The sequence below is a fragment of the Cyprinodon tularosa genome, unplaced genomic scaffold (genome assembly GCF_016077235.1).
Source record: "Cyprinodon tularosa strain WSP-4 unplaced genomic scaffold, ASM1607723v1 ctg121, whole genome shotgun sequence".
NCBI classification, from domain to species: domain Eukaryota; kingdom Metazoa; phylum Chordata; class Actinopteri; order Cyprinodontiformes; family Cyprinodontidae; genus Cyprinodon; species Cyprinodon tularosa.
Window position 1 is genome coordinate 1,541,692 of NW_024038015.1, and position 13,855 is coordinate 1,555,546.

Here is a 13,855-nt window from a genome sequence, read left to right on the forward strand (position 1 = left end):
ATAATCAACATATGTATGCATGTATGTATATTTAACCTGATATTTGATTTACGAAAGCTCTGATAAACAAGTTAGGCTTTAAACTTTTAACAGTAAGAGGAAACCCAAAAGGCCCACTGCAGGTTTAAACCCCTAAATGAGCCCTTATTATGTCACCATTTGAATATATTTTTCACAGCTCTGTCATGGAATGAAGAACAAAAAAATCACCAGGTCGGTGTGAGGGTGTAGGGGGGTGTGTTTGTGTGTGTGTGTGTGTGAACTGCCTATCACTATTCTATCACCTTTTTGTCACACAGCTCCATCGTGTACTAAATTATTTAGCTGCAGAAAATGATGGCTCTTTTCAAAGCAGCTGAGGCCAGCTTATGCTGCTAAATGATAAATCTGTACCAAAAGGGCTTGATGTGACCAATTCCTCTGCAATTTCACCCTGTTATAAAATATTGACGCTCATAGCTGCTGAGTATGGTTATCATTCAGTAAAAGGTCAATTGCAAAAAGGGTCAAACATGTTTCTTTTTTAAGAAGTTAAAAGAACAAAAAAAAAAAAACAGTTTCTATTTTTGTGATGCTGCAATTTTAAAAGTTTTTTTTAAACGTGATTTTATGCAATGGACCAACATAAAGTAGTGCATAGCAACAGTATGGTGTAAAATAAAAATACTGCGTGGTGTTACTTTTTACGAACAAGACTGACAAGTGTGGGATTGATTCATACTAAGCTCCCTCAGCTCTAATAATAATAAAATGACACAAAACCCAGTCTGACAAATTATCTTCAAAGGCAACCTACTCAATGAAGAGTTGAACTGACAGGGTTTAGAGGGTTTTCAGAATATTATTGAACAAACAGCATAGAGAGTCTAAATAAAAGGCTAAAAAAAAAAAAAACATTGAAGACATTTAAAGTAATGATGGGTCATAAAACAGAGACCAGGCTTTAAAAAAAATGACATGAGGAAATTTCCAATCATCTGAAAATGGAAATGGAAGGGTTTTTAAAAAAAAGTGCAAACCAAGACATGGCCATCTATTTAAAATAAACGGGTTGTCCTGGCAAAGACAGCATTTAATCTGAGAAACCTCTAAAAGAAAAAAAAGGCAGATTTTACATCTGGAGGAGATTCACAGCTCAAACGGGAGTCTGTTGAAGGGTTCTTCAATGATGGTCCTTAATGTCCTGCGTCCTGAACCTGCTTCCACAATCTAATGATAGAATTACCTTATGGACTCCATAGGAGTCAGGTTTTCCAGTGTCCTACTAATGACCTGATTATTTGAGGTGTTTTGAAGCAGCAACGTATTTAAAAGGTGAAGCACCCCGGACTTCAAAGATGGGAACTGAGAAGTCCTACACTAGCTCACTACTAGTTGTTCTCTCCTACCTTTATTTCATGGAAGCTGAAATTTAACACTAAACAACACTATAGGCACACTATCCTGAGGTTAAAGTTGGTGTTAGCAGCATCCTGCTGCAGTGATGGTTACATTCAGCAGACAAAAGGAGAAACTAATCAGAGTTGAAAACAAGATGTGTATTGCCAGGTCTAGAAAGAAACATTTCAGATGAACATTTCAGAGTCCTAAACTTAATCCACTGAAGTAAAAACTTGTCTGATATTAACAAGTTCTCTCCATCCAGTTTGTCTGAGCCCAAGTTCCCTCTCAGCATGCACCATGCATATCTGACATGTGAAGTATTTGTCACCATTCTTCCACTTCATAATTACGCCCTATATTTTGTTTGTTTATAGCTATAAATCCCCTTTAATTTCATTACAGATTATAGTTGTAATGTGACAAATGTGTACGGATGTATCGGCCAGTGGATCGATCAGCCTTGATTATCTTGATTTTGGGAGATCTGTGATTGGCTGATACTTAGATGTTAAATTCTTTTCCACCAATCTAATCTACCTCTGTAAAGGTCTAAAACCACCCACTGTCAGTTCCTTAATTTATATTTGAGAGCAGTTATTCTTAAGTTCTTACTGTTTCACTGGCGATGATAAATGTTTTTTTTTCAGGAAGATAAGATTGAAATATATTATGCCTTGTGATCTTACAACAACAGACAGTCAGTTAGAAAAACATAATCTATTGGTCAGAATCAGAATCAGCATGTCAGGCTTTTTAAATATCAGAAATTTGTAATCTGTGCACCCATACTTTAATTCAATTCAATTCAGGTTATTTATTTAGCACCAATTCACAACACATGTCATCTCAAGGCAGTTTACAGTTCCCCAGATCATACAGTCAAATTGATTCAAAGTTTTCTATCTAAGGAAAACCAGTTGATTGCATCGACTCATTGACTCACACGCAATCCCTCACACTAAGCATGCTTATAGTGACAGGGGAGAGGAAAAACTCCCTTTTAATATGAAGAAACCTCCAGCAGAAGCAGGCTCAGAGTGAGCGGCCGTCTGCCGAGGCCGACTGGGGTTCAAGGACACAGAAGCACATATACTAAAAGCAACTGTAAAAGGCAGCCCTAATCCAGGTAAAACAAAGCCAGGCAGACGAGCTCCGAGCCAGCTCCCATGTCAGAGGATGAAGAGAGCACATCCAGCCAGTCACAGTCAGAGAAACAGGACTACACTGAAAAACAGTGGACTACACTGGAAAAGCTTTACAGAGCATTTTACTTTAACTTGCTGCATTTAAATTCTCATTAGAAAATCTGTATCAAAATGAAATATTACACTACAGCAATAGCAGGATTGTCCATCAAGGTGCAAACTTCACATATCATTACTTACTATTGAACTGACAAAGCCTAAGGACAGCTGTGTCAACATGTTTATATTTTTTTCAAGATAATCATCTCCGAAACAGGTACAGACCCATAATAATTATAATAATTAAAATCATATCTAACCTTTCCTTGGTTAGTTCTATTACAAATAACATACAAAAGGTACTTGTTTAGTAGCTGAAAAGAAAACATCTTCCAGACTGATGAGAATCTTAACACAATTGATGAAAGCGCCCACTTTATGCAATGGCTACATCTCAGTTAGAAACCCATTCTTCCAAGAGACGACAGGGTTATTAATAAGAAGTTAAGTGATTTGACCTGCTCAGATGCCGGCTAAGCGAAAGACGGTCACTTAGGGGGAAAAAAAGGAAACAGGACTGTGCAGCCATGCATTGCAACTTCTTTCCCTTCACTGAAAACCTCAGCTGATGAGTCTCAAGTACTGGAGATTAGAAGAAACCCCAAAGTGTGGAAAGCACAAATCATAATGCACTCTCTTTCTCAAAGCGTAAAGGGAGTGTTACACTATTGTACATGTTGGCAGAAATGTTAACTTAGTGATGGAAAAATTATAAATACAAAAAAATGTTAACGTGGTTATTCGAATGAGCATTAAAACCTGTGTTTTTATGTGCAATGATTCAACAACAAACGGGTTGATGATTCTTAAAAACCGCAATTAGGTAAACTGTTTTTTTTTTCCTCATTTTCTGAGACAAACTTAAAAAAATCGATTTTGTTTAAAAACGTAGCAAATGATCGTTACTGGCTGCACTGCAGGCTTTGCATCCATCAAAATGCTGCAGTCATAATTCTGGCTGGATATTTGACCACTCCACTTATCAGAAATGGGTAAACCTCATTCAGTGATTGGATTCCTGGCAAGGAGATGGCTTTTAGGCATTGACCATAAACTTTCAATTGGATTGAGGTCAGATCCAGGGGCGTCACTGGGTCCATTTTAGAGAAGCTTAAGCCTCCCTTAAATATTCTCAAGCCCACCCCCAAATGATTCTTGATTTTTAATTTATTCTTGTTTATTTATTTTATTTATCATTTTTATTTTATTGATTTTTACATCATATTGAAATATAGAGCCCTCTGTCATTTGTTAATCATTTGTACACTCCCCTCACTTACATCCAGTCCACATCTTCCTGCCACCTTGCTTTCAAGTGTAGGACACAGCCAAGCTGACTGCAGTAAGAAAACTTAATATGCAGGGTTTGAGAAGACCCAGTGTGGATATAAAAAAGTTATTTTAAAAATTGTAAATATAAATTCTCACTGTTGGTATTAGAGCTGGTTGATATCATTTAAAACTCTCATCTCTGAACCTTTTCCTACCAAATCCAATTCATCTCACTTAAAGGTATAGGGGAGGATGTTCTTTTTCAGGATGGATCATCAAAATAAGTGGTCCTCCTACTTGTCAATCATTCTGGTGATATGTTTGCGTAAGGCTGTCCTACGTGCTTGTCACAATTTTCCCTTAACGGTGGCAAGTCTGACATTGTGGAAAAATCTCAACTCTTTTAGAAATTAAGCTTGTATGAGTGATGCAAACAGGAGCATGCACATGGAGAAATGGGATTGTGCACGCTCTCGCACACATTTAATAGGTGTTCCCTCTCTGGAGCGGAAGTGGAGAGGGCAGGTTTCTGCAAAAATCTACCACTACACCTTTAAGTTTCGTAACAAAACAATGAAATGCATTACTCTGAAAAATTAACTCCTTTTTCATGTATCCCCTCTGGGAGGCAAACTTAATTTCAAGGGCAACAAAACTAAAGCTTGTGAAATAATTATGTTTCACAACAAACCATGAAAATATGACACAGTAAGTATTTGCAGCTAGCAGTGTCACATGGTGAACTAGTTTATCAGTTAGGAGAATATAGGTATGAATAAGAAGTGATGAACTGAGATACGAAAGCCCAAGGAGTGGATTGGAGAGGGAAAGAATCTAGGTTTTCCAAATTTCTTCTGAAATAAATAAATTTATTAATCAATAAAATCCAGCCCTAGTTGGTGGTAACATTTAGTTAGTCACAGCTACTAGTTAACTCCATAAAATACCATGTAATCGATATCTAAGAAATTAAAACTTAAATCTGTATGAGACAGAGTTATGTTCCACTTCAAAAAAACAAAACAAAAAAACCCTGCAACTTCACTAGTTAGTCTAAAATGCAGTGTGAGATTCCTGGTATTTAATAGTTAAGTGTACATTATTTTACCATATTTTAGTGGACTTCCTTCTGGGGGATTCATATTGAGATTATCATCAGATTATGATATTAATACACAAGTAATAATTACTTCAAAATAAATAGTGACCTGTAATAATCAGGACAGATGGGCGCAGAGAGGGAGAAAGCACATTTCAAAGTGTGAGTTTAAAAAGAAACTGTCACTATCCTGCAAGGGCTTAGTGAGTAAAAATGGGAGTGATATTCACCAGACAGACATCTAAAATTTAAGATGAAGTCTTGGGAGGATTTATGAAATCCATTCATCTTCTCCTGCTTAGGTGTCAGGGTCACAGTGGGGCTGGTTCCTATCTCCAGCAGTCAGGTAAACCCTGGAAAGGTCACCAGTCCATTGCAGGGCAACACAAAGGCATACAGCCATGCACACACACCTAAGGACAATTTAGCAATGCCGGTTAATCTAACAGTCATGTTTTTTGACTCTGGGAGGAAGGTGGAATACCCAGAGAGAACCTACTCATGCACGGGAAGATCATGCAAACTCCATGCAGAAAGAACGTAGGCCTGGAATTAAACGCAGGACCTTATTGCTGCAAGGCAACAGTGCTACAAACTGCTTAAAATCAAGATTTATGAAATATTTAACAACTGAATGCGCTTTAATGGATATAAAAACCATATGTTTTTTTTTTTTTCATTTTGAAAAGGAATACCTAATAATACCTAATCTGATCATCACTGTTCTCAAAATAAAAGCTACTGAAATAATTTTTACAATCTTGCAACATGTGTGATTTTCAATTACTTTTTGAATCAAAGTTACCAATAAATTATTTCATGTTAAATGAATTTCAAATGTTGAAAAGAAGAGAGAAGCAAAGTGAACAAAATTGCATAAATAAAACATATCTGTCTCTCTTACAGGGGTAAATCCTAATTTTATTGACTGTATGATTCATTCATTCATTAAGATAAACTGAAGCTATTAGAAAAACAATACATTTGTATTAAGCCACTCTTTGTTTCACTCTCTGCTCCAGAAACAACTCTAAGGGTCAATAAATGTAATGACCCCTAATTTAAGATTTAACATGACAGAATAATTTGTGATATAGACAGCCATTAAAGTTTGATAGGCAAGAGAGATGCAGTATTTGCCTTCATCCCGATTTCTAATTTCTGTTCATGTTTGTGAAAATGTCGCTTCGTTTAAGAACATCAAACTAATTTAAACATTAGTCAATATTTTAATTAGTTTTAATATTGGTTGAACACAAAACTTGTAATTAAAGCCAAACTACAGAAATATCTTTAAAAGCAGTTTAACATTATTTTTAATTCCTTGGGGTTTGAAATTACAACAACATTTGTCAACTTAGGACCATAAATGTAATCTTTGTAACATCAAAATATTTTTTCAGCAAAAATCATGGTATTAACCTTTATGTTGATCGGTTCTTGATGTAACTTATTGTGTTTTAAGCCATTGTAAAGGATCAGATGGGAAAGGCTGATCGGGACAGTTCTTCCAACTGCCTAGCTCTGCCCAGTTTTAATTTTCACTCATCAGATCCACCTGTTCCAGTTCCTATTTAAACTGCTTGTTCCGTGGCATCAGTGCCAGATTATTCTTGAACCTATGGTGAGAGTTTCTATAGCATTACTTATTATGTATTCTAATTGCCTGATCCTGACCCGTTTCTGTCTACGGACCTTTGTGGTTGCCTGCCCATGTTCTGATCTGTTTGCCTGACCCGTCTTTAAATTCTGTTGGATTTTACTACTGAACCTGGTTCTGCCTCTTGACTTCGCACTCTGGATTATCCTGCTTTCCTCCGTCACCTGCTCAGATCAGATCTCTTGTCAGTTCTATGTCCTTCAAGGCTTCGGCCTCTGGAACTCTGTGTGGCAAACAATGCGTATTGTCAGCTGACCGGCTGGTATCCATCTTATTCTCTGGATAGGTCTGAACTCTAAACCAGGTTAGTGACTCACCTTCAGATCATCATCCATCAGGTTTTTATGGTCACTAACCCTTGTTTCCTCTCGCTAGAGTTACCTGCCTCGGGCGCCCTAGCCACTGCTGCTTCAGATCTGCAAACGATCCGTCGCTGCTTTAATACATGCTTTTTAAGTTATCCCACTGTCTGTCTTGCCTGAACAGTAGGTCCCTCTGTTCTGAGTCAAACAGATCGGGGCTGCTCCAAAAACTTTATCCATTCTAATAGCAATTCTCATGTGCACCTTGGACTATTGACAGAGCTTGGAAGTAACACTTAAAACATTCAGAATATTGATCCTCGAGGACTGACATTGGTGACCTTCGTTCAAAAGTGTCCATTACCCAAGATGCAACTCCTAAATAAAAAGTAATTGGTTATATTGACCTGGAGCAACCTATGGTTATCAAGGTACAGACAAATGCTTAAGTATCAACTTAAGCTTTTTAAGCAATTTAAAGTGTAAAAATACCATTTTTAAAAGTACTTAAAGTATAAAAGTAAAAATAATGGGGGAAAAAAAAAATTTAAGGACAGAAGCTTTACTGCACTAGACTATAAAAGGAACATTTTTCTACAATCCTGGATGATTCTTTCCTTAGACTTAATTTTCTTATTTTTATAACTAACGTTAACAGTGTCAAATTTAAATTTGCATCATCTTGAAAAACTAATTTTTTGTATGTAGCGAATAACAAGTAGGTGCAGCACCGAGTCCAAGCACCATGTTATTATTTGTCTAAATGAAACAAATTATTTAATGTTTTTTTTTTGTGTTTTTTTAACCCTGTAATGCCAAATGTATCATATTTGATACATTCGGTTTCTGAAATGTTTTGCATCTGACACCTTTTGCATAATTTAATGGTAAAAACTTTGCTCAAAATCATATTGTACACAATCAGATATACCTGATAACAGAGGGCAGAAGACTACACAAAAAATAATCTTGACTTATCGCATAGTAATAAATTATTAATATCAAAAATGTATTTCTGTTTTTTCTTTTTACATATTTTGTTCAAAGGCCAAATAAGGACTTCAAACCAAAAAAAGTAATTTTCTGTTTTATTTTATTCTTGGATCGGGCTTTAAAGGGTTAAATACCAACAGACCATAACGAGAATAAGCTTTAATTGAACAAAGCCAACGAGTCATTTTTTTAGATTTTAAGAGTAGTAAGTAGCGATAATACAAAAAAAAAAATGCAAGGACTAGATGTAAAAAGTTGTCTAAAAGATCATTACTCAAGTAAAGTATAGATAGCTAACATTTCTACTTAAGTAAGGTAATAATATATTTGTACTTTGGTACTTGACACCTCTGGTTAATTCACAATGACAAACAGAACAGAGGAGTCAAGCTTAAGCTTTAAAAAAAAAAAAAAAAACATCATACACTACCAGCTGTGAAACATGGAGATGGTAGTTTCCTACAGATTTCTGATCCGTTTCATGGATTCTCCTTAATAAGGATGAGGGTTTTTTTTAGATGAAAGGTTTATTTACATTCATAGTTTTTGTCCTTTATTATAACTGTATAAAACCCATTTTATTTTACTCACTGTCAAAATTAGGAGAGGTAAAGGATTTTGCAAACTTAGGTGAACAATCCTTGGATACAAAACTTGATGAAATCAGCTCAGCTGCTTTAAGATAAGTTGTTGTGAAGCTTTCTAAAGGGCAATATCTACTTCTCACCATCTCTGCATTGGCACTACCAATAAACTCTGCGATATATATAGTCTATATTAAAAACCTATACTGTTAAAAAAAACTTTTTCACACAACGCTCTAATATTTACTCCTAATTCCTCCCACAGCCTCCATGGTGCCTCCATCAGTCATCAGAACGCTAAACCCAGTCTGTTGCTAAGAAATCCCCAAAGCTCAGATCAGAGACGTTGAAATGATCTCGGTTAGCCGTGTGTATGTGCATGCGGGGAACACTCATCAAGGACATTGTAATCATTAGGTATCACCTTACACTGACAGCTGCAGTTGAAACAAGAAGCCCATCAGCCGTAGTCAAGAGTCATGCTTCAGACTCGATTCATCCATGTAGATCAAACATTCCTGTCATCCTAAGCATCAACCCATTACAACCAAAACAGCAATCGCACTTTGGTAAGAAGACGCAGGTAAAATGATAAAAAACGAATCAAATCTCAAAGCCATGTGCCACCTGTTACTATAATATTACCTGTTATGTAATATTTGCTCCCTAAGACCTGTGGGGCCACCTTCATGAAAAGCCCTTTGAATATTAATGTGGAAAGCAACGACCTGGCTTTTGGCATGGCCCCGGATGGCAGTGCTCCTTACTTAGCCTAAAGAGGAAGCTATTGTTAATTTATGAGACATGTACCCTTCTCTTTGTTACTTCTTCAGGCAGTAATACTGGGTAATTTCAAATGCAGAATAAAAAGTGAGTGATATTGGAGCTGGAGTTTCTTGGAAGGCTTTTTATTGAGACTATGAAGTGAATATATATTCATATTCATATAAGGACAACACTGAAACTGCAACTTGGGATAACTCCTGACTGCAATTACCTTTCTGTGAACCATATTTGCTGCTGTGCTGATTTTGGCAACTTTACAATTACATTTACACTTCCTTCTGGAATGATTTTGATGAAAATCTACACTTCAAAAACAATTAGTGTAGGCCATAAGAAGTATAATATTTAAGCATGTTATATTATCATTTTAATGTTCAGTTATTATTACAATATTACCCCTTAGGTATTTAAGGCAGGCCCATGCAAAATGTTTTTATTAAAATGTAACTAATGAGGTTTATTGAGGTAGCTTTGCTCATTCAAATCCTCATTAAAAAGGAGACACGCACCAATAGTTTTAAATGTTAACCTGCAAGAAAACTGAGTTTTCCATTCTATGACGTATTTTAGCGTAATTGTTGGGGGAAAGTTTTACGCAATAGCTAGTGAAAGACGGTGGAAAAGGTTTTAAAGCTGTCCAAGTTTTAGTGGCAAAGAATCCATATGGGGTCAAGAGGCAGGATGGATTGCAGTGAAGTTTAATAGTCATAAATAAACAAAGGACATGACAGAAGCAGCGGGGTGAACGAAAGGAGCTGACAAGAATGAAGCCGGTGATAAACTGACAAATAAAACAGGAGGATCAGACCAAAGAGTGGCTGAGCAGAAAGGCCTAAATGCTGTGGAGGTCGATTAATTACAGGATGAGAAACAGCTGAGGAAGAACAAGGAGGTGAGGCACTGGCTGGATCTGCAGAAAATAGCTCAACAGAGACCATACTGCTGAGGCTGTCACAGGTGTGGAAATTACTAGAATATAGGTAAACAAAGGAAAATATAATAGAAATAAAAGGAAATAGGGCTAAAAAAAAATTAAAAAAAACTCAACCAAAGTCCATCATATCATATAAGTAATACTACTATTCCAGATAAACTATGTGCTCAACAATCTTTAGTATCACTTGAGCTGAGCTTGTAGTTTTGAATGCAATCGACAAATACACCCATCTTCTGTTGTACTAATATAAAGACATAATAATTAAATAGCTGAATATATTGTAAGATCAGCCTAAAACTTTATCTGAATTTAACCTTTCTATCTGATAAATGCATTTTAAAAGAAGCTTCTGCAGCACATCATTTCCACTTATAAATAATGATGCATTTGAATAAAGTGTATGGCCATTTTCCCCACCAATTTAATTTACTGATTTCAAACAATTAGCTTTAATAATTCATTTAACCTCCTCGAAACAAATATATATCTATTGGTGTTTTGTTTGTTTGTTGGTGGTTTCTTTAACTAGTCTGAGCCTTTTCCTTTTCTATTGAAATATAACGGAAGGAAGCCTATTTTGGAGAGGATGGATCTTTATTCTTGATTGATTTGTGGTGGAAACAAGAAAAAGAAAGCAGTCAATGAGAGGTTTTTCTTCATGTTGGGCTGCCTGCATCAAAACTACACATATACAAAACTATACTTTCTTATAAAATAAAGCTTTATTCAAAATTCTAAAAGAGAAATGCCAGAACATAACAAAATATGCCCAATAAACTGTGCCATAAATGCATTAGATACTTGGTGAGAGTTGGTTTTGTTTGAGCTACGTTCAAGAAGGAGAATTCATGAACCACATCGGTCTTAAGTGCTTTAAAATTTCCTGATAAATGGCTGTGGTCTTTAAAAAAAAAATAAAAATAAGAAAACACAATAAGCATTACTAAGTCCCCAAATGAATACTGACCATGGAAACCTCACGGTGACTTACATTCTGTGTCTCTAACATTTTCATCCAGACAATAGCTTCAATCCACACTGAAATGAATTAGCAACAAAGAGCTGTATATTATTTATTCTTCTAATGCAAATTCATCCTACTGCAGTCTCTTTACTATTCAGGTTAAAAGCTTTACCTTTGGTAGCAACTATACTTTCATTTACATTTTAATATGTGAATTTAAATTTTTTTAACTTTATTAAGTTAATGGTGCCCAAACCCTTTCAAGGCTGTAGTTATGCACCATTTCTTAAACACTTTTCCTTCCACACAACTTTCCATTATTGTGCTTGAAGATTCTCTGAACATTTAACTTTCTTATCTATGACTTTTTAGCGTATCCTCCTTGTTTCTGTAGGAAAACTGCCCAGTCAGGGTCTTTCCCAATATTTTATTGACTTAAACCTGCAACTGTCTCACATATTAATCAAAATTGGTGCCATGAAAGAAGCACGTTTTGTTATATTTCATGTAAGCTAAAAATTATAGAATAGTTGCAAAAATGCAACAAATCGCTTTTTTCATTTATTTAATTTTTCAATTAAAATGGCATTTATTGAGATAGGGTAAAAGTCAATTTAAATGATTTACAGAAAGTGGCTCACTATGGGAAGTAAAGAGATTTCAGATAATCAGTCATCCTTGACGCCAGCCTATTTGTTTGTTTGTTATTTCCAGTTTGTTATCTACCTTTTCCGTAGTTAAAGTGCAGCTTGATGGTCTTGCCCTGGTTGATGTGCAGATAGGTGAACCAAACGGCCGAGGTGAGCAGCACCAGCAGCAGCAGGAGCTTGAACTGCTTCCGGATCTTCTTCACGGGGAAGCGCAGCATCCTCGCTGAAACATCCTCCGGTGGATAGGAGACGTGGGTCCGGGGAGAGCAGTCCTGGAAGGCGCTGTTTGACTCCTCTCTCTGTCTTCTCTAGGAAATCACAGTAACGGCATCCCGACGCGCTCACTGTTTACTACCAACCCGCGGCGTGTCAAATCCCGCAACATCCGCGGCGTGACGGCAAACCGGCCGCGTCCTCAGACCTGGATCCAAACACCTCTATGCGAGGCATTGCTTTAAGAATCCCCTCCTGCTTCTCTCTATTTTTCCTCCTCCTCCTCTCTCAGAGTTTACATGCACTTTGGCCAAAGCGATCACAAAAAGGCTGCTGCTCCGCAGAGAGTGTGACCGGATGAGCAAAATAGCACTCTAGCGATAATCTACCCAAATCCCCTGGGGCTCAAAGCCCTTTGCTGACACCGCGACGCTGATTATTTCATCGGCCACTCAAGGATCATCCCCTCCGCTCACGGGTTTAATGCAAAGCATTAAAGAGGAGCAAGAAGAGGAAGTGAAGTTTCCATCCATGTGGAGAGGTGAACCCATTAATGGAGGGGCTGATATTTTAGAAATGGGAAATGAATCAGTGAGGCAGCTTAATAACGTTCTGTGTGAAATCTTTGAGGGACTGAGAGCCTAATGAGGAGGAAGCCAAATGTTCCACCCTGTGCGCCCCCATCTATTGTCACACAGCTGAGGAGGAGGCGGCGCGCTCAGTTGGAGCGCCTTTTTATCCCGGTCAGCAGAGAGGAGGAGCGATCAGCTGTCATCCTCTCACACGGGTAAAAAAAAAAAACACACAAAACTGTTAAAGCTCCAATGCGAAGCAATGAGAGATCAGGTTGCTCAGACTTAACAGTCCGATGTAAGGTCTAGGGAGTGAATCCATCCATGTGTTTCTGTTCGTCCTCCTTTCTCTCATGGCAGGTGCAATTCCCCCCAAAGTGTCCGAGTCCACCATGCATGCGAAGAAAGAAGCCTCAATCCAATAAGATCACCTGGATTAAAGTGATGCACAATGATGAGGGGATATATCCGCGATGCTTCAGCCTCCTGTCAGGAGCTTTTTTTCTTTTATCCTTTAAAGCGACCGCAATAGCATCGCAGGAGCAGTTTGTCAACAAAGGAAAAGAAGAGCAGGAGAGAAAATTAAAAAAACTGCTGATTTCCAGGAGGTTTTAGCCCCTGCAGAAAGCAGGCACGAGTAGAAAAGAATATCATTTGCTTTTTGTTGCTCTGTACAGTGGGAACACGTAAGGGTATCCTCCTTCTGTACGCCCATCACTTGAGCAGCATCACAACGGTGCGGAGCAACCGAACCTGGTTGGACGGGGAATGGCAGAGCAGTCGACCAATAAGAAGTCAGGACTCAGAGCGGAGGAGGCGGGATCAATACGTTCAACCTGAGCGTTTCTCGGTAGGCTGCGAGTATGATCCATCATCCAGTAGCTGAATTCATCACCTAGAACTTGTTCAGCCCCTCCTAAGCACATATATAAATGATCTTGTTTCGGGTTGACTGCAAAAAAAATAAATAAATAAATTACACCAAGAGAAAAATAATTTTGATGAAGAAAATATTCCTATATAAATTATTACCAAAGATAAAATCTGAATATTGATGACCTTTCAGCTGTGCTGCTGCCACCAACACCTTTGTTTATAGATGTTGGAGCTGGGCCTGTTTTTCCAGTGTGGTCCTGTTTCTCTGACTGAATGGCTGGATGTGCTCTCTTCATCCTCTGACATGGGAGCTGGCTCGG

At 37.5% G+C, this 13,855-nt stretch overlaps 1 protein-coding gene across 1 annotated transcript in view; it reads right to left on the reverse strand.

Annotated features, from left to right (window-relative positions):
* b4galnt4a (beta-1,4-N-acetyl-galactosaminyl transferase 4a) overlaps positions 1–13,388 on the reverse strand; it is a 229,398-nt gene extending 216,010 nt beyond the window's left edge. Inside the window, exon 1 of the mRNA XM_038275583.1 lies at positions 11,951–13,388. Within this exon, the coding sequence (XP_038131511.1) occupies positions 11,951–12,092 (142 nt within the window). The 5' untranslated portion in view covers positions 12,093–13,388. The remainder of the gene's footprint in view (positions 1–11,950) is intronic.
* Positions 13,389–13,855: the final 467 nt, after the last annotated feature.